Here is a 21,196-nt window from a genome sequence, read left to right on the forward strand (position 1 = left end):
ACTGTAGAAAAACTTGGCCATCTTATCCCTATTTGCCACACCTCACTTAGTTACTCTATCTCAAAACAGATGACTTTGGGAGGGTGAAGCAAACCCTCTATCTATTCATTTGGTATTGACTTTTTGGGTACTTACCAGATTATTCTGCTTATCTCAAGTAGTGCAGCTTCAGACTATAGTGTAGAAAGGGCTTATCTTCATTTCTGTTTTCAGCACTGTACAGTGAAATATTTGTGGTCCAAACTGAATTTCTCAGCCCTTGCTTCAGTTGCTATGATATTAGAAGTTTTAGTCCTGTTCCCTTCATGATTTTATCAGAGTCACTGTCAAACAAAGACAACCAAGTTGGAAATTTGAAGAATTTACGGATTGTAGTTAGTCTTTGTGTGTTCTGTGTGATGACAGAAGTTTGTGATTTTAAAATAAAGTAACTCTTCAGGTTTGGTTATTGTTACTATATAAAGGGACCCTTGTCTTTCTGGGTAGTGGTGCCCTGCTTGAACTGCCAAAGTAGGAAGCTAAATCCAGAATGGCTGGTTACAAACTTAACAGTCAGTTGTAGTTCTTGGATTTAGTTGCATTGGATAAGTGGAGTGGCAGAATCCTTTCTGAATGGCCAAAGAAGATGTGAATGTATTTAAGGCTAGTTCTTGTCCGTAGTTATAGGTTTGGCACTAACTGATAATCTCTGCATTCTTCCTTATGGAGCGTTGTTCTCAACACTTTTCTTGGATTTGAATCTATTTTCACTTGAAGTATAGAGATGTACCTATCTTTGAAAGGCAAACTGGGCTTTGCATGTCTTTTACAGATACTGTTATTCTAGACAGTCTCTGAGGCAGACCAGGATTGACCAGCAGCACACTGGTCTTTGTTCTGAATCACTGAGGTGCAGAAAGGCATTCCAGCTTATTCCTGTGTGATAGCAGAAAATTGAGTATTTCCTGAAAAAATGTAGCTGCAAAGGGGAAGATAAAACCAGCTTCATATCTTTATCTTATGAAACTATTAATTGACATAGTGACATAGCCTTGGTTTTTGGTTTTGTTTTTTTGTTGTTCCCTTGTCTTTTTGTTGTAGAGTTTTTTGAAGTTTTTTTTTTCTCATATACTTTTCAGTGTATCCCAATGTTTACTACAGCAGAATGAGCACAATGATCATTTTTGCACTAGAATGACTGAAAATGGATGTATGTATTGTCAGGAAAATGTGAGCTTCCATTTGGAAGCTTTCTAGTAGAGCATATTGGAAAGCTTATCACTATTGGATATTCTGAGCAGGAGAGTTTGTGTGCATCAGTTTATTTTTTTCAACAAACAGGGACTTTAAGTCTGAACAGAGATGGGAGCTTTCTCTTAATAAACTTAGTAGAGGTGGGGAGGGCCTTAAATCAAGAAAAAGCTGAAGGAACCCTAAATTTTGTCATTTGTATCCTGTGCTTACTAAAAATTATAATTGAGTAACTGAAGAGGAGAGAATTTAAAAACAAAGAAAATACTGAGCAATTGCAAGACAATTATTTTTACTATTTAAGCATTAAATGTTAGAACATTTTAGATATAAAACATTAATTGGTGTTTAATGTAGCCCAGTAGTTTGAGCCTTATTCTGTTTCTAAACTGGGGTCATTCTGTGATCACTGCTATTTAAACTACTGTTAACTGTTGGGTTTGTGGTTTAGTATCTATTTTTTTAAACACAGGTATAAAAGTTTTCCATGTGGTGCAGTGTGTTTTGGCTTTAGAAATTCAGTGCTAACAAAAGTGTCTTACATAGGAAACAAATACCTGATTATTAGGCACGGATGTGTAGCACCCTGGATTCCAGTCCCTACCTGCCTACCACCCCCCCCCCCCCTTTTTTTTTTTTTTTCACTTGGCAAAAAATTATCACCAGAAAATCATAGGCTGTGTAACTTATTTCTGCTTATGAGTACTGCTGCTTACCCTCCCTTCTTCCTTTTCACCTTAGATTTTTCTCCCCTTTTGCTATTAACTGATGAAAGTGCTGTGTAGAACCCTTAGCCAAGAGACTAGATGGAAAACCAGAGTTCACCATCTTCTATTCTCATAATGTTATTTGAAGAATACTGAAAAATTGGGGGTCCACCAAACACAGATTGTACTTGAAATGATTGACATCCACCTGTTTAGTTTATGCAGAAATTTTATCCTGTGACTTTCTGAGCTTTATACAAATGAAAGGAATGAAACATTTGGAAAGGGAAGTTCATGTAGCAGGCAAATTTATTGAAACCAAATAACTGGATCTATAAGACAGACTGACTGGGATAAGTATTTATCTCATTAAAAAGTAGCTTCTCAAGTAATTTGGCTGTGTTTTCCATGGCTTTTGTATTTTTTGGTGTTTCAACCTCAAGAGGGCATTGCTTTCTAAGAGATCTCTTAACTGTTCAAAGAAGAATTTGGTGAGCTCCTATTCTGTGTTATGCATGGGTTAGATCAGATGGTTATTATAGCCTTGCCCATATTTAACAACAGAGTAACTTTCCTCTCCTAGATTATAGTCTATTTTCATCACATTTAAGAATAAACTGTTATTATAGTCATCTGATTAAGGAGGAAGAAGATAGGTTGGTCAGAAAATAAGCTATGTAAGGATTTCATCCTTTGGGAAAACAATTTCTTTGTGTCTGAGACAAGTGTAAAAGAGACCAGAGGATTTTGGTTTTCCCTCGCCCTTCCATGAGTATACTGGAACATTATAAAAGGCTAACTGAGAAGAGCACTTACAAGTTGGTTGCTCTTACTTTATGAACCAGACCTGTGCTGTTTAACCTTTGCTACATAATGTGCCCTTTCATTTATCAGGGATGATATCTTTAGAAGGACAGGTCACACATCAGGGTGTGGGCATCTGTGCTTCATTCTCCCTCTCATGAGTTAGCCTCTTATCTTCTGGAAAATAAAAAATAACACACAAGAAATCTTACCTTTATGTATTAAAACTGTGTTCATGAATACTGGATTTTTTAAAGTGTTATGATGTATGTTGCATCACATTTTTTAATTTAAGAAGGTACATTTTCAGTTTATGATTAGTGAAACAACAAGGATGAAGATTTCAGAATGTCCTTCTTTCTTACAGATCATATGAAATATACCGAATCAAAAAGCATAATTCTGTTTTCCAGTCTATAAACTCTGTTCTTTTTGAAAGTGCTAACAATTTCATATTCTGAGAAACCCAATGCTCTCGGAGAAAAAAAAGTGTAGAACCTGTAATCTCATCTTCTGCTTAGACACCCTGGAAGCTGGGCTGGTAGTCATACTTAGTGAGTGCTTTGGATTGAAATATTCTAGTAGCCATGTCCCAAGAAAGATACATTCAGAGGTGGAGAAAAAGTGATTGTTGCTCTTAACCTTATTGATAAGTGTCATGGGAATCTTAGTAGTCCTAACACGATTAAAACAAGCTGTAAGAGTGTGTTTCTTTCTTGAAATAATGTATCCTGTAGCTCAAGAACAATCTGTTTGGATTATTAATAATCCTAGGTCTGTTAAAGTTAATAAATTGCTTTACAGAGTTCTTAGAAGTTAATTTTGGCTTAGTTTTCCGCTGTTTTCCTTGCCAGTGTAGAAGTATTTTGTACCAACAGGAAATGCAGAATCATTAAGAAAATTGTTGTAAATTAAAATAGACTTTATTAGTTTGATATAAAATTACTGAATGGAGTTCTGTAGGCACAGTTATTGGTTAGATTTTCTTAATTATCTGTTTTACCTCAAAATCTTATTAACCATCAACAAGACTGTAGCAAGGAGGTAGCGTGAGTCTCATATTATCAGGAAAGTTTGTATGACTGTGAAGAATCACAGAATGTGCTGAGTTGGAAGAGGTCCACAAGGATCATCTAGTGCAGCCCTTAGCTCTGTACAGAACCTTTCCCAGGAGTCACACCACATGCCTGAGAGCATCATCCAAATGCTTCCTGAACTCTGTCAGGTTTGGTGCCATGACCATTTCCCTGGGGAGCCTGTTCCAGTGCCCAGTGACCCTCTAGGTGAAGAACCTTTTCCTAATATCCAACCTAAACTTCCCCTGACACAACTTCAGGTCATTCCCTTGGGTCCTGTCACTGGTCACCACAGAGAAGAGATCAGTGTCTGCCTCTTCCCCTCAAGAGGAAGTTGTAGACTACAATGAGGTCTCCCCTCAGTCTCCTCCAGGCTGAAGTTTGTATGACTGTGCAGAAGGCTCTCAATTGTTGTAGAAAAGGAAACTTTCGGTTGATAATGGGATGAACTTAAAGCCCAGTTTTTAATTTGTTTAGTGTATCTGACCTCAGTGAAGTTAGCAATCTGTTGTAATCTGGAAAGGAAAACAACTTGCTTCATAAGGAAAAAACTGCTGATGTCTGTTTTGAATAATTTTGTCTACCATTGATAAAAGAACAAAAGGAAAAAGAAAAAGCTGTTTACTGAATGAGCATTTTCATTAGAGGGACAAAGTTTTCCTGTTTCGTTGCCTTTTTTAAAAGATATCTACGAAAGTGGTGTTTATGCAACCTGCTTATATCTCCCCACTTTTGAAGAGGTGTTTGTTTTGAAGACCTGGTAACTACAGGTGTTATAGTTAAAGCCTCTCAGACTCCATCATGAATAAATCATTATTATTACCTTATGGTGAAGTTTCAAGGTGATGTTGTGCTGTACTGAAGTCTGAGTGGGAGAGTAGTGTATGTAACTGTAGTTCATGTACTATTGTAGAAGACTGAAAGACTGAACACAAAGATTGAATGATTAAAATGCTTCCTGTTTAAAAGCTAAAGCATTGAGTAAGGGACTGGTTAATAGTTACTGTAAAATACTTGTAAAGTATAGAGAATAAGGAGTTTATTTCTGAAAATTAGTCAGCTTGTTATTATTAGGCAAAGAAAGACACATTGATGTTTTATCTAACACCGTAATGTCTAAAATTGTCAGTGCTGTTTAAACAATTTGAACAACCTATTTCAAAAGCGGTTACATGAACTAAGAACTTAGGCTGTTCTGGAACAAAGGCTAAGCTGAACTGACAAGAAAAAATTGGAATGGAAACTCTTCACAGAAGTGATAATTGCAATACATGATACTAACTAGATAAGAGAACTTCAGATAGAGATATTTCAGAGGCTCCAGATATTTTTCTCTTCCTGTAACTGACAGTAAACTAGGAAGCGCATAGTAAATTTAATAAAGAATTTTTTTAACCTGTGGAGTTCAACTGAGTTAGCTTTAAAGCTGAAAGCTTAGACTGTGTATTTGCCTTAACAGCAGCTGCAAAAACTCTTAGGGTAATGTATATGGATACTTGGCATACAGAAGAGTCATATGTTATAACCGTTTAGTTTTCTGGTGCCAGATAAATTCTGAAGTATGTAGTAGCTCATTATCATTGGTATTAGTCCAAATCTATTTTGATACAACCTTCTGTGTTGTTCCAGTATCAAAGTGTATCTTGAGTTCTTGCACTGATTAATACTGCTGGATTTCTAACAGGAGCTTTATTGTTTCAAAGATATTAATGTTGAACAAGGACTAAACTTATGCTGTCTTTAATCCCTAATGGCATAAGTTCTGTTGTGCTAAAAAGAAATAGGAAAAAAAAAAAACCTGCTAGACTTCCAGTATGTATGTAGGGAACTTTTTCCAGCTTTTTTTTCCTCCTTTGTTATCTTTATATTTTTGTGCTTACTGCTGACACTGGCACAGGTAAGAAAAATTAACACACTGTGTTGGGTAAAATAGGCTGCTGAGTAAAGCATTGCCTCTTTGTTTTAGTTTGCAGTAACTTTGTAGTAATAAAAGAAAGGAAGGATAGGCAAATATATACCAAACACAGTTAGAATAATTGCATAGTCAAAAATAAAAGGAAATACATAACCTATGAAATATTTTGTAATAATGTTGAATTTTTTGGTGTGTTTTGGAACATATGATGTTAAAAGGTCTAGCTTAGAGGCTTGTGTTATTTCTAGTATTAATAAAAATAGAAGTACACATAAAAATGTGGTTTTGATGTATAAAATTGTGGCAACCATATTGTAGAAAAATAAGTCACCCCATTAAATTTGGTTCCCAAATTTTTTTCACTCATCTCTGTTTTTTCATCATCTTTGCCATCACTGCTTTCTCTGATCTATTCCAAATCATTGTAGTATAATTAACCTCCTGCTAGATGAGTGTGACCATGCACAACATCTATCCTGTGTAATTAAAAGAAAAAGAAAAAAAGCCTCTACTCTCAACAAACCTTGCCCCCCTACACCCCCCAAGAATACAGGGGAGAAACCAGAATGACCTTGTGAAGTTAATCATTACTCTGCCTAATGCTTCTCCAAATTTTGCCTTGCATGTTTAAAAAAATTTGTCCTGCCCTCTTAACCTAGGCCTCATGTCCTTACAGATTCTTTGTGCCCTCTGTTTATACCTAAGTGTTACAGAGAATTGCTTCCTCTCATATGCTTGAAGTCCGGTTTTTCATAGCCTCTTTTCCAACCAGCCTTGTCATTGGTAGTACACAACCAAATGGAAAGAATCACCCTGCCAGAGGATTAATTTTCTTTTGTTCTAGGATTTTGGTTTTTTTCAAGTCAGTCGTACCTCCTGTCCCATCTTATTGTTGCAGAGTGGGAGAGCACAAAGCAGAATTTAAGAAAACCCACATTTTTTTGAAAGATGTTTTTTCTTATTTTTTTTCCAAGTCTAATGACAGCCTCATGAACGGTTCTTCTGTGTCTTGGGAGGGGCTGACAGTAATACACCGGCAGTAGATACCAAGGAAAGGGTGGGGTAGGGTAGTTGTAGTTTCTCAGAACAGTTTCCAGACTCTTTGTGGCTCAGAGCTTCTGAAAACAGGATGGTGTCCTTTTAAGTCATAGATAGGCCTTGACAGATTTTACTATTTAGTAGTTTGTCCATTAGGTATTCACTGTCCTCAAAAATATTATCCATAGCAGTTTTTGAACTTGCCATCAGTTTTCATTTAATGACAAAACAGGCAGTGGTGTTTTTAATTTCTAATGTATACTTAGCAAACAGGTTAAATACTTAGTATTTACCAATGGTAAATGGTAAAAAGTAACAACTGGAACAACAAAGAATGCATTTTAAAAAATCAATAATAATAATTAAACAACAGCTGACCCCTGTTGAGAAGATAAATCCCGAATTCTGCTACTCTTCTGACTGTGGCACAGATTTGGACCATTTTGTAGCCTGAGCTGCTTTCATTTTCAGTCCCCAATGTCCTTGTCAAGTTATGAGAGGTAGAGACCTAAAGCTAGATGAAACATACTGAAATTTCTTCCTCTTCCTGCTTTATTCCCTGCCTGAAATATAAATTAGTACTTCAACAGGAAAGTTGTCTCCAGTTCAAAAATAATGTTGTCTGTCTAAGTTATTGAGACTATTGAAATAATTTATATTTAGCAAAGCTTGAAACTTCTAATAAACTAAAATTAAAATTAATCTTGTTTTTCAGACTGAAAACCTAGAGAGTACAATAACCATACCAGATATCAGATTACATAGCAATCCTTCAGCTTTTAATGTTTACTGCAATGTCCGCCATTGTGTGTTGGAATGGCAAAAGAAGGAAGCATCTGTATCTTTGGCTTCAAAGAACAGTGTACAGAGTGGGGATTCGGACAGTGATGAAGAAGAGGAATCCAAAGAGCCACCTATTAAACTTCCAAAGGCAAGTAACCAATACCACTTAAAGCGCACCGTGTATGTCATTTAAGGTTGGTATGTTCTTTGTGGGGAATAAAGTACCATGTTGTAAGCCAATTGCTCAGGAAATCGCTCTAGTTTTATTTGCAGTCCATGTAGTCCAGAAACATCTGATTTGATGAATTAGGATGATCTGTGGTACCTGCCCAAATCACAGTCAATTAAATGTCAGATAAACATTCTACTTGCACTCCTTTATGTGTGTTGGTAATTGAAAACCTATAACCTCAAAAGTCTACACAAAAATGGCGCAAATAAAGCAGCTCTTAAATCTGTCAGAGGCTATGAACTCACAGTGGTAAAGGGGTGCTTGTTCTTGCTTTATTCTCCACAAAGAGTAAGTCTTTCCTGCTGTTGGAAATCACTCGGTGGAATGTTTTCTAAGATGTTTTGCCAGGTATGCATGCAACTTCAGTAACTTAATTATTCTTGTTAACATAGTTGTTAACATGTTGCCTTTTTTGGCTTTAGTGCCCTTAATGGCAGATAGTAATGCACATTAGGATTTTGATGCTATAGTTCAACAGTTAGCATGAGTTTTTGTACTATTTGCTACTTCTGAGCTTGTAGTAGGATTAATGGTGCAAAGTCAGCAATAATCTGTATTGGATTTACTGATTTCTTAATTATTTTCTATTTGCTGATTCACATGTTTTGTACTGTTTAACTTCTGTGCATTTAGTTTTGTTCATTGCTAGCTTACCAGTGCTGTGAATCCTGCTTAGTTTGTTATTCTTCTGAGTCCAAAAAGCATATTCAGATTAACTTTCCTTGTTTGTATTTGCTCTAAAACAAATACAAGTGCTGAATTAAAAAAGGTTACTGCAGCCTTGACTATGTAGAGTGTTCAAGTTGCTTAGAAAATTAGGTTTATTTAGATGATTGTGTTTAGGTTAGGATTATCTGAAGGGCCAAGTTTACACTCTGGAAAACAGTGGTGGTGAATTGCAGAGGAACATAAGCAAGTCAGGTAACTGAAATTTCATGATTGATGATTGCAAAATAACATGTGGTAAGTAGAAATAAAGTTTATTGTTTATGAACTGGGTCTGATTCTTTGTGGATTATATTAAATGAATCAGCAAGTGCTTTTAGATGCTTAATTTACTTTAGGTAAAAGGCAGTGTAGTTATTAGCATTTTTAAAGAATGCAATGGATTTTTAAAGAGATTTTGAAATTAAGAGATGTTATGAGATTTATCAGTGGTGTAGACAAAACACTTGCATATGGAAACTAAAAGATTGTTATTATTAAAGCTGTTGGAGAGTTTATCAAAAAGAGACTTGGATAGTAAGTAGCACAGTTTTAGAAAGATGGTGACTTAAAAAATGGTAGGGAAACTGTGGGTAGGAAATATCTCAAAACAGAAAATTGGTGAGATATTTTGTTGTATTGTTGGTTTTGTTGGTTTGTACTATTTAGTTGTTGTTTTGTGCTATTTAGTTGTTGTTTTGTGCTATTTAGTACAGCAAGTATAAAATTGATGAAAATCAATGTGCTTTCAAACTACTCGTTTTTAGCAAAGCATCTACAAAATTTCGAAGAATTCTAGCATTTTTGTTTCAGTAATGGCTTAGATGCTTTGTACAACCTCAGTATTTTTCATAACTATATGGCTAATATTAGGTTGTTTAGCTTACTTGGAGGTAACAATCTGACTTGTATCCATGCTTTTGAAAAAGGCATCTACTTGGAGCTACTTTGTGTAGTAAAAACGTACAGAGACTAGGTAAATGTCTTGGTATCTTGGATATACATGTTAGTCTCATACTTTGAGTATATTATGATCTGATTTTGTGTATAATGAACAATATTGGGTAGGGCTCAGTTTGTTAAAGAATAAAGTTATTGAAGTTTCTAAGGTTTACAATATTTACAAGATCAATTTCTGATAGTAATTGTTAACTTATTTAAAAGAATACTGTATTTTGAGTTTGACAGTGTAGTGAAAGTCAAATTAAAAAATGTAACCAGGATTTTTACTTTTCCAAATTATCTAGAATTAAACTGATGAAGTTGGTCCATTGTGTGATGGGGATTTTTTATTTACAAAAATGCTTCATTTAATTGAGAATAAGTTGAAAACATTCTACTTTTTATACAGCTTAGGTTGATTTCAAGTATTCAGTGAAGTGTTTTATTTTACATCCTAAACTTGAGGAAGTGAGGTTTTTGAGAGCTTTTATTTAGAATGTATTTCAGAATTAAAAGTTGTCCTATGCAATTTCTGTAATTAGATTGAGAGCAATTGTTTTTACCATTGTTAAAAGAGATGTAGAGACACAATTTGCTGCTCTTCAGATATTAGCACAATAAAAAAATTGCATTTTAGTTTTATTCAGACACTTTAGTAACTTGCTTTGATAGCTTTATATTTTTGGAAATTTTTGTGTTGCTTGACGCACTTATTCAGTACCTTTTTTACTTAGTACATTAGCTAATGATGGGGAGTTCTCTCTACTAAAAATAGGGGAGATTGAGTTCTAATGATATGATTTGTAAATCTAAGTGTTAAAAAGAGGTACTTTCCCCCAGTATTAAATCTAACATTCAGTTAAGGGTAATCCATAAAAGCTCTGTACTAAAAGGAACAAATACTATATTAAAGTGATTAAGGTAGAATTAACTGACTTAAATATTCTCTGTTCCTGCATTGGCATACATTTTGGTAATGAACTTGAGCAAAAATGAAAATTTTGAAGTGCAACAGTAAAGAAAAGCAAAATAATTACTTTCTTTAGAGTCTGACTTTAGATCTCTTAAAATGCATTAGGAAAATGTGTTACGTTTTTAAATTTAGGTTTGTTTTTCTTTTTTTAATATATGTATGATATGATTTAATGCAGAGTATTAAGTATTTTAAGCAAATATAGAAATGTGAGCATTGGACACAATGCTTATTACGCTATGAGAGGGAAGATAGAGAAAAAATAATAGAGTAGAATAAATTTCTTGAAGAAATAGGGTTTTTAGGAATTAGATATGAATCACAATGCTAGAATTTTGTGTACCCTTTGTTAAGTGGGCTTAGACTTGGACTTTTGATCTGAAGTCTCAAAGGTTTTGCGAAGGGAACAGGAGGGTGACCACATGGAGAGCATCAGTAAAAGCAGTCAGACTGTGATGTAGAGACTGAGGCAGCAGTGATTGCTTTGTCTCAGAGACCCTTCAGAGAGCAGTGAGAACAAGCTTGAGATGTCTTGAAAAGAACTTCTTACTCATTCTGTTCTTCAGTGCACAGTGTGGAGGAGAGAGATACAAAAATCATATATACAGATATTCATATATATACATATATGTATGTATATATATAAAATATAGATACTTGAGATATTAAGGTGTGTTTTATGAAGCCTTCCCAGTCTCTTGATCTTAGATATTTAAAATCCAAGCCAAAACTTGGTCAGACTTGATAACATCCCAGCAGAATTATCCATTGTTGATTCCTGCTGTAATGGAAGTTCACCAAATGATTTTCTCCACTGCATTATGTTCTCTGCTTCCTCCAACTGCCTCTCCTCCAACTGTCAGCTCCTAGATGAGGTCTTCTGTTTGATGATTGGGAAGCATAAAATAAACTTCTCAGTTTCTCTCAAAGATAATATAACTGAAAAGAAAGTGAATTTCTAAAAATGTACTACAGGGTATTTTATTTTTTAGCCTGCAAGATGACGGTGAGTTTTGGATCCTGGAAAAAACATCTGTGCCATTATTTTGTTGACATTTTTTTCCCCAGTAGGTTCCATGCATGTGTTTCCCCACCAATCCATTGAAGATGTGAAATGTAAGGTGTAATTTGCTGGAAAATTGGTGTTGCATGTTGAAGACTTGATTTGATTATGTTTTTATTCTTCCTCCAAAATAGAAACAGGTGGTAAAATATTTTCTGAAAGACTGGAATCAAAATAAATTGAATGGTAGCAAAATTACAGGCATCCAGTAGAACTTGTAGCTGACTGTCAGATGTGTTTTAAGCATTAGTGGCAGTTCCATTAACAACATTATTTATTTTCACATTTCAGTCTTTTCCTTAGATTTTACTCAAGAGTGAATCTATGTTAAATACTCTAAACAGCTCCTGACCAAAACAGGTAGTGAAGTTTTGAAGATATGGTTGCTTATAAAAAAGAGCTAACCCTGCTTTCTTTTTATTCATCCTCATTGTTTTTACATACGGAATTTGAGAAGGAGATGAAAGAGAGTAGTGGAGGGAAGCATAATTATAATCTCAGAATATTCAGGAATTCTAAAAGGGAAAGTTAGGAGTGGCTATAACAGCACTTTTGCACATGTTCTATTAGTTCACTTAATGCATGTCTGTGATGAGTACATATGGAGTTTTAGTGACAAACAGTTAATCTTTGTTTTTGTCACAATATAAAAACTAATCTCCGAGGCTTTGGAGGGGAAAGTGCTAGAGCTGCCAATATCAGCTGTCAAATGTATTGTTATTCAAGTTGTGAAGCCAGATTGCAAGCCAATTCTAGCTTGCTGGTTCACATTAATGAGCAAGGATAAAGAGGTCTGTCTAAGAAAGGGTGAACTGGATAGAAATAAGAAGGGCTCAGAGACACAGTTTGTCTTATATTGTGCAAAAAAATTTTAAGTTTCCTCATTTTTTCAAAAAATTTATTACTCTGCTTAGATATGCTCTTTCATATAATGGCTACCTTCTGTTTAATATTTGCTAGTACAGTTGATTTTGATTCTCATTTGAATTATCACTGTATTCTNTTTTTTTTTTTTTTTTTTTTTTTTTTTTTTTTTTTTTTTTTTTTTTTTTTTTTTTGGTTTGAGTAACTGTCTTGTTCAGTGTACATTGGGATATACCTTTATTGATGAAGATGTAAAAACATTATATTAACAGCTATTCTGAAAAATCTGTACTTCCTTAGATCATCGAAGTTGGACTATGTGAAGTCTTTGAACTGATAAAGGAGACAAGATTTTCTCATCCATCCTTGTGTCTCAGGAGCCTACAAGCCCTACTTAATGTGCTCCAAGGTCAGCAACCAGAAGGCCTGCAGTCAGAGCCCCCTGAAGTCCTAGGTAATATCTATCTATTACTGTTTTTGTATTAGCATACATGAGTTTTGTCTTGGACAGAAGAAAATGATTTCTATCAAGTATTTGTGAGATAGTAATATGCTTGTTCTCGACTGATGGACTTGATTCTGGAATGTAAACTCACTCTGATGCATGTACCCAGTACTTCCTCAGCATTAATCATTTCTAGAACATGTAAAAGGTGCATATGCAGAGTTTCACTGAATCATGCGATTCACTTATCTTACTGAAGCATAAAATACTTGGTGTTATTGGACAGAATATAGTTCTAGAGTGGGCTTCTCTTGCAATCTGCTGTTGTAATCACAAAATCACAGAATATGCCGAGCTGGAAGGGACCTACAAAGTCAGCGAGTCCAACTCCTGACCCTGCACAGACCATCTCCAGGAGTCACACCATGTGCCCGAGAATATTGTCCAAACGCTTGTCAAACTCTGTTGGCTTGGTGCTGTGACCACTTACTTGGGGAACCTGTTCCAGCATTTAGCCACCCTCTAGATTAATCGCTTTCTGATATCCAACCTGAGCCTCCCCTGACACAATTTCAGGAAGTTCACTCAGGTTCTGTCAGTGGTCACCACAGAGAAGAGATCAGTGCCTGCCCCTCCTCTTCCCCTCACGAGGAAGTTTTAGACTGCAGTGAGGTCTCCTCCCTCAGTCTCCTCCAGGCTGAACACACCAAGTGACCTCAGCTGCTCCTCATACAGCTTCCCCTCAAGGCTCTTCACCGTCTTTGTTGCCCTCCTTTGGACAATCTATAATGACTTAATATCTTTCTTATACTGAGGTGACCAAAACCGCACACAATATTCAGGGTGAGGCTGCACCAGTGCAGAGAGCTAATCTGTAGCTTAGATATTTAACATTGTAATTTATGTGCTAAGCAGAGTGCAAGAATTTTTCTTTGTATTTCCTCTGACCATCCAAAAACTTCCCTGAAAATTAATTTTGTTTTTTATTGATATTGAAAATACAAGTTGAACTCCTGATGCATTTGCATGCATGATTGATTATGTCCTTTAAGTTAAAATCCAATTATCTTTTGTTGATTCATAATTTTTACTAGTTTATAGAACCACAGGGAAGGCTAAGTTGTAGCATATGTTGTTAAAAATAATTTTAAAAATACTTTTAGACTTTATGTATTTTTTCCATATTTTATGACTTCACAGTATTCCATTTCCAAAGACTCATTGTAATTTGCTATAGGAAGTTTTTATTTTTATACTAATGCACAGAGTATTAAAAAGCTTCAAAGAATACTTTTTGATATCTGCCTTCATGATTATTTCTATCTGCTGTCAACAAAACTGAGGTGGATTTCTGTTCACACCTGGATTGCTACAGATGTTCAGCCACTAAACATATATGCTTGAATAGAGGCATACAATCAAAATAATTTTCAAGCTTTGATTTGAAATGCTCATTTCCGTGAAAAGGGTTGTGCTTCAACATGGGTAAGAGTCAGAAAAAAGTAGAGAAGTTTGGTCAAGACCTGCACATCAGTTAAGTGATGAGGTAGACTGAATAGGCAGGTCAGATAACTCCTGGCTCTTTTCTTGTTAATGTGTTCCGCTGTGACAGAAGACTTGTAGTTTTTCTTCTTTGGCCATGGTGATTATCAAGGCTTGACATTTTCCGACTGAAGAAGAATGAAAAGTTAAAGGTATTTTAGGTCTACTTGATTGTGACGCTTTATTTTCTGTCTGAAATTAGGGCTAAACATAATGGCTGAAGAAAGATGTGTCATGTATTTTCTAAGTTGAATTGCTTATTGACTGTCAAATTGTTTTGTATGATTTTGACTCATCTGTTTAATGGCTGTGTTTTGTCTGCAGAATCCCTGTTCCAGCTGCTTCTGGAAATAACTGTCCGTAGCACGGGAATGAATGACAGTACAGGACAGTCCTTGACAGCACTTTCCTGCGCTTGCCTCTTCAGTTTGGTAGCTGCATGGGGAGAGACAGGAAGAACATTGCAAGCAATCTCTGCAATCCTCACCAATAATGGCAGCCATGCTTGTCAGACTATTCAGGTCTTGCACTAAAACTTCTCTGTTTCTGGGAATTTATGTAAATGAGTACTTCTCGTGAGTTCTGAGAAGATCTGTTGTTTAATTCAGTTAGCTTTTTTCCCCCTCACTGTTTTCGAGATGAGTAGGTATTTCTTTGTCTCTCTTGAGTTGGAGATAGAACAGAAAATACAGCATTCAAAAAATAGTCTTGTTTTTCACTCACTATTTCTTTTACCCTTTAGGTGCCAACCATTTTAAATTCTCTTCAGCGGAGTGTACAGGCAGTTCTGGTGGGCAAAATCCAAATCCAGGACTGGTTCAGTAATGGGATAAAGAAGGCAGCCTTGATGCACAAGTGGCCATTGAAAGAAATATCTGTAGATGAAGATGACCAGTGCCTACTTCAGAGTGATGGTTTTTTCCTCTATCTCTTATGTAAAGATGGACTTTACAAAATTGGCTCTGGATATAGCGGGACAGTGAGGGTAATGTGATTATTTCTCATCTGATGAGTGACAGTTAATAATTTAACTTTTATGATGTCCTGTTCCCATGGAGAATCTTAAATAGCTTATTAATGATCACTTTTACAGTTTAAGTTTTCTGATGATTTCTATGAGAATTTGACAGCATTTTGTTGGAGTTTTCACAGTATGTTGAAGACATTGTTATTCAGATGGTAAATTATTGTGTATTAAGTTTTGACTCTGGTGTTTGTTAAATGATTGGAGTTTTTTGCTTTTCAGGGCCATATATACAATTCTACATCCCGCATCAAAAACAGAAAAGAAAAAAAGTCTTGGTTAGGCTATGCTCAGGTAGGTGAATACTTAAAATATAAAACATGTGGCCCTCCCTATCCCTCATGAGTAATTTAGGTAGACCTTGGCTTTGAGTAAGGTTGCATGGATATTTTATCATTCCTTTGGCTTTAGTTATAAAAAACATGAATGACTTTTAAATTGTGGAAGATGGGGAACATCTGATTGTACTGGCATATAGAAGGGAGTAATGAAGTGTTCTTGTGTAGTCACTGTGAAGACTTCCTCAATATATGATGATTTAACACATCAGTTTATGGATTGTACAGTCACTTGATGTCTGCTTTTTGAATGAATGTCAGCGGATGTAAAAGTGTGGTGTTGCAACAAAGTAGTGTAAAAAATATTTGAAATATCTGTTTAGGAAAACAAATTGACTTTAAAACATTTGCAGTAAAATAAGGAAATGCTGTTCTCATTGGGGGAGGATTGAGCTTGTATGAACAATAACTAGAGATAATTGTGGATGTTGCTGCTGCGGAGTTAACAATATTTGGATGGTTTGTTTTTTAGATTTAGTCAGTTTCCAGAATATCAACCACCTTTTCTTATACCTTTGTTATTCATTATAAAAATCCCTCAAAACATTCAAAAAAATTATTTTTCAGAGACTAGGGAATTTACTTAATTTTTTAACTTGTGAGCAATTTTTTTTGTATATTTACTATTAACTTGTGATCTCATTGTCCCATTGTGATTTTAAATATATTCCTTGCCACGCTTCTGAAGTGAAATTCTTCATTACAAATACATGTTCTATAATTACACTTATCGTGTGTGTGTATATATATATATGTACACATATGTGAAATCTGGTTTTATTTAGTGTTAAAACAGATCACCAGAAGGTATACTGGCACAACACAAATGTGTGTGGGTACATTTCTTCTGGAGACTGTTTTATCAGTTTGGAAAGGCATAGGATTCATGTGGTTTCACATGTTTGGACATTCTGTACGTAACTATAAATGTATGTGATGTTTTTTGAATGCTTGTACAGGTGTATGGAACCCACACAGTGACTGTACCCAAAAGATTATCAAAATGAAGCAAATATGACATAAAAGTCTTCCAAAATTTTAAAGCAATACCTAAAATAATGGTTGCAGTTTTTTCCCTTTTAACAATACCTGTTGATGTATTTAAGAATATTTTCATACCAATATATATATTTTTACTCTTACCAGGGTTATTTATTATATAGAGATGCGAGTAATCACAGTATGACAGCCGTAAGAATAAACCCTGAAACTTTGGAACAAGACGGTACAGTTGCTCTGCCAGGTAAGACCATCCAGATGTGAGAAGTTGGTTATAGCTTACTATTTGCATGCTATATATATTTTCAGGCAAGCAGAAGAGAAACTGAGATTTAGAGATCACAGAGATTTCTTTTTTTATTACTATAGTGCATTGGACCAGCTGCAGTATTTCACTTAGAGACCTTGCATCTTATTCCAAGTATTGGAAGAATACTGCAACATTTTAGAATGTGTGTTCATCTTAATTTAAAGATGAGCTTAAATTCCTTCTTAAAAATCTTTATTTCTTCCCCATTTGAACTTTGAGCATTTGGCTCTCATATGTCTTTGTTTCCAGGATCTCTTAAAGGTGGGTAGTTATAAACTGTGAACAAAACAGTTTGGTTTTTAATATAAGTAAAAATCTATCCAAAAAGCCAAGGCAGTTAATGAACACAGATGGACCATACTTGTGATGTTTGTATTGGTGGTGGGTTTTGCTTTATATGTTTGGGGATTTATTTTAGGTTTGTTTTTGTTTTGGTAGAGTGTTTTGTTTTGTTGTTTTGTTTTGTTTCATTTTGTTGGCTTTTTTCAGAGGAAGCCTCATAACTTCAGTCTCTATTTAGAGAATGAGGAAGTTCCTGGAACATGCTTTAATGGCCTCCTAGTGGAACACATCTGTTCTTAGCCACTCACATAAATAGTAGAAGGACACAAGAATACCTGTTGATCAAACAATTATAGGTTTATTCTATAATCAGAAGAAAGATTTTGTTTCATCCTAACATAAATAAGAAACCAATGACTGAATCCTCAGAAAAATTCTCTAACGATTTTTGTCTTTGAAACGCAAAAAGTAATTTTTTAAATGAATTATGAATGTGTAGTCTAATCCAGGCAACTTTCTGCACATCCTTAAAGCTTGAATGTCTGTCTAAGGTGCTCTTGTTCTTTGTGGGGCTGTATTAGAAATTTCAGTGACAGCATATTCAAGGGCCTGACAAAATGACTTTTCGGGTGGTTTTTCAACTTTCTTCATCTCAGGGCAGCTTCTTCAACCAGTAGGGTCCTTTGAGGTCCTTAATAGTGTTACCATTTGTAACATAATTATTATCAAGTTCCATGTTAGCTGAGAACACTATGCTGTCCTAGTTTTTGCAGATACTCCATTTGCCTTCCATTTTATACTCTCTTCATTAATTTGATATTTAATGTTGGGCCTGGATGTTAAAAGTGCTGATTTTTAGGAAGTCTTCTGGAGAACATGTATTTAAAACAAAAAAGCATCCCTGTTCCAGATTTCCTCTTTGAACACATCTACCAAACATATGACCAACCCCCAAAAATGTTTACTGGGAAACTCGCCTCTTCTTGAATGATTCAAGCGATGGGCTAAACAGTATAATATGGACCCACTGGTGGTCAGAATGTGCCATTTCCGTAACTGTTCTGCTTGTGTGAACATGTAATTTTCAGTCATTCAAGGAATCTAAATACTTACCAACTTTCTGTAACCTTTTGAGAAATATCATTTAGATATTTTTGGAACTGCATGTCAAGTTTTTGAAATTTCTTTTGTTTTATCACTGATATAATTTTGCAGCATAGAGAATTAGTAATATGAATTAGCGTTGGTTGTTAAATCTGAGATTGTTTTTGGGAGAGCAGTATATCAAACTTCAGTATATCTGCCCTTCTCCATCCTGCTTGCTGCATACCCTCTGTGATTCATACCTGGGTCTGCGCTAAGGTGAAGGTTGTCTATTTTAGGTACTTTGCTAAAAGATGAGAGAATTATAGAGGGTTATCTAATGCATATTTGATTCCTGGTAAGACACTGTATTGGTCAGGGCAGTATAGCAGGAAAAAGTAAACAAGTTTATGGGTTTCTAAATACTGTGGGGTGTTTTCAGCTGTATTATTTTTTAATGCACAGCTAGGTAGCAAAAAAATAGCAAACTTGCTAGTTATGCTAGAAAATGTGCTTTATTTAACATTATATTTAGTAGTTAAAATGACTGAGATTGGATCTTTGTTCAGGTTATGAACACTTTGGAGTGTGAAGTAGCTGTCCTGTAGTATTTTTGGAAGAGGTCTCTTTCCTATGTGTAATCCATGAGACAGGCACCTTAAAAACCAAGTAACATCAATCTCTTTGTTCATAATTCTGTCAACAGATCAGGAAGGGAAGAAGAAATGGTATTAGGGACATATGTTTAAACTTACAGAGAAAGTGGTCTTTTTTCTCCTAATTTGGGTAGAATTCTTTTCCTACCTTTTTTTCTTGGAATTGGCTGACCTATTTGAAATAAATGTGTGATGTATTCAAGTATATGCTTTATAGTTTTCAAGCCCCCCTAGATTTTCAGTTATTAGTTTAGTGAAATTTTTTAGTGATGAAAAATGAGATAAATTGTGGAAAGTTTTATTCCTTTTTTTTCCTGTAGGTTTTATATGCTGGACTGAGGAAACATTTCTTTAAAGATAATGGCCCTTATGTATAAAAACGATCTCTGGGAAAGGACTTAACAGTCTTAAAAAATTAGAATTTAGTTCTGTTAAAACTTACAAGTGAATACTAAATGCTTTTTTTTTTTTTGACGTTAGATATGGGAGTGTAACCACTTACATTGCATACAATGGAAAGTTCTGTAATAACTCTTATAGTAACTAAGGAGTATTATATGGTTTCGGTGAGACAGGAGATTCCAGTGTAAAATATTACATTAGCAGAACGGTATGATCTCACTGTAGACAAACTAGAACTCTCATAATCTGATTGTAGTAAGAATGAATTAGATAAAAGCAGAGACAAGTGTGTGTGTGTATGCTAATATAAACTGATGCAGTGCACTTCATTTTCCTCTCACAGATTGTCATACTGAAGGGCAGAATATCCTTTTCACTGATGGAGAATATATTAATCAGATAGCAGCATCTAGAGATGTAAGTTTTGCATATGATGGCTAGACTGATTTTCTCTCAACTGAATTTTTTTACTTTACCATATTTCTAGCTTCCTTTTTCCTTAATGTTTGGCTTTTTCTTTACGAACACAACTAAGGAAGAAATCCATGTAACTAGAAATAATGAGAAACTGCCATATTTGTGCATAAAGAAGCAGTATTTTGGTATTTATTCACAAGATTCTGATTTATGATGGATTTCTCAGGCTTTTTATTTTTCAGATAAGTTTTAAGAAAAACTTGACTGTTCTTTTGGGGAAAAAATGTTATACATGGAATAATATCTTTTTAACATGTTAGTCTAGAGGATCTCTGGACCATAAGCTTTGTAGAGGTTAATTATAATTTTTTTCCTAGATCAGTTTTATGTGATTGCTTTGGAACTTGTTGGGGAATTTCAGCCAGTTTTAACAGAAGAGAGATTAAATATACTACATTCCAATAGATTTTGTATGAAAATTGCCTGTTGGCCAAAACTGTGGAAGCCCTAAGAAGTGCTTCTACTACATTGTGATTGTTGTATGTTTTTTATGCAGACAGTTACTACAGTCTTAGTTCTGAATTGGTTTTTGATACTTAGAAAGCTGTAAAAAAAGGATGGGGCAGGGATGGGGTGAGATTGGGTTGTCAAAAGATGCCAGACATACAACTATGAGAAAAGGAAGATTAATTCATTTCCCTCCTAATGGAAGAACTCCATCTGCACTTGTAAACAGAAAACTGGTTTAGCTACTCTCTACAGGAGTCACTCTGCATGCAGAATTTTGGGTTCCAAATCAGGAGAAATTAAGGGCTTAAAATTTAGATGTAAATATTTATGCAAGTAAGATTACTATTGTGAGTTTCAGAGTTAATTATTTCTATAGCAATTAACTATTTTCATAGTGTTCATAGCATTTTCATTGAACTCAATATATGCTTAAGGTATGTCAGGTACTTATTTCACCTTGTCCTGTTTGCCACTTTCTTCTTTTCTCCTCTGTAATGTTATTTTATAATAAATGTTATTTTATCAATGTGTCCCCTGACAGTTTACTCTGAAATAGTATTATACGTGTGCACTTGTGATTTGAAAAGTAAATTAATGCATTTATTATGCACTATAAAGTATATTTTTGTATTTATTGCAGGATGGCTTTGTAGTGCGGATATTCGCCACAAGTACTGAGCCAGTACTGCAACAAGAACTGCAGCTTAAGCTTGCAAGAAAATGCTTACATGCCTGTGGTATCTCATTGTTTGATCTGGAGAAAGATTTGCACATTATCAGTAAGTCCTCTTCTTTGAAGGTTAATAGCAAACCTGGTAATTCAAACAATAGAGCTGAAACACTGCTCTTGCCTTTG

General features: G+C 35.0%; 1 protein-coding gene across 11 annotated transcripts in view; it reads left to right on the forward strand.

The window, feature by feature from the left end:
* MYCBP2 (MYC binding protein 2, E3 ubiquitin protein ligase) overlaps nucleotides 1–21,196 on the forward strand; it is a 177,824-nt gene that overhangs the window by 25,176 nt on the left and 131,452 nt on the right. For all 11 annotated transcript variants that reach the window (XM_027894283.1, XM_027894284.1, XM_027894291.1 and 8 more), the window contains exons 3-10: nucleotides 7,486–7,701; nucleotides 12,633–12,786; nucleotides 14,644–14,840; nucleotides 15,062–15,304; nucleotides 15,566–15,637; nucleotides 16,828–16,924; nucleotides 19,757–19,830; nucleotides 20,981–21,119. In XM_027894283.1, the coding sequence (XP_027750084.1) occupies nucleotides 7,486–7,701; nucleotides 12,633–12,786; nucleotides 14,644–14,840; nucleotides 15,062–15,304; nucleotides 15,566–15,637; nucleotides 16,828–16,924; nucleotides 19,757–19,830; nucleotides 20,981–21,119 (1,192 nt within the window). The remainder of the gene's footprint in view (nucleotides 1–7,485; nucleotides 7,702–12,632; nucleotides 12,787–14,643; nucleotides 14,841–15,061; nucleotides 15,305–15,565; nucleotides 15,638–16,827; nucleotides 16,925–19,756; nucleotides 19,831–20,980; nucleotides 21,120–21,196) is intronic.

Source organism: Empidonax traillii, unplaced genomic scaffold, assembly GCF_003031625.1.
Source record: "Empidonax traillii isolate 1590-97213 ecotype Southwest subspecies unplaced genomic scaffold, ASM303162v1 scaffold423:size1405600, whole genome shotgun sequence".
Lineage (NCBI taxonomy): Eukaryota > Metazoa > Chordata > Aves > Passeriformes > Tyrannidae > Empidonax > Empidonax traillii.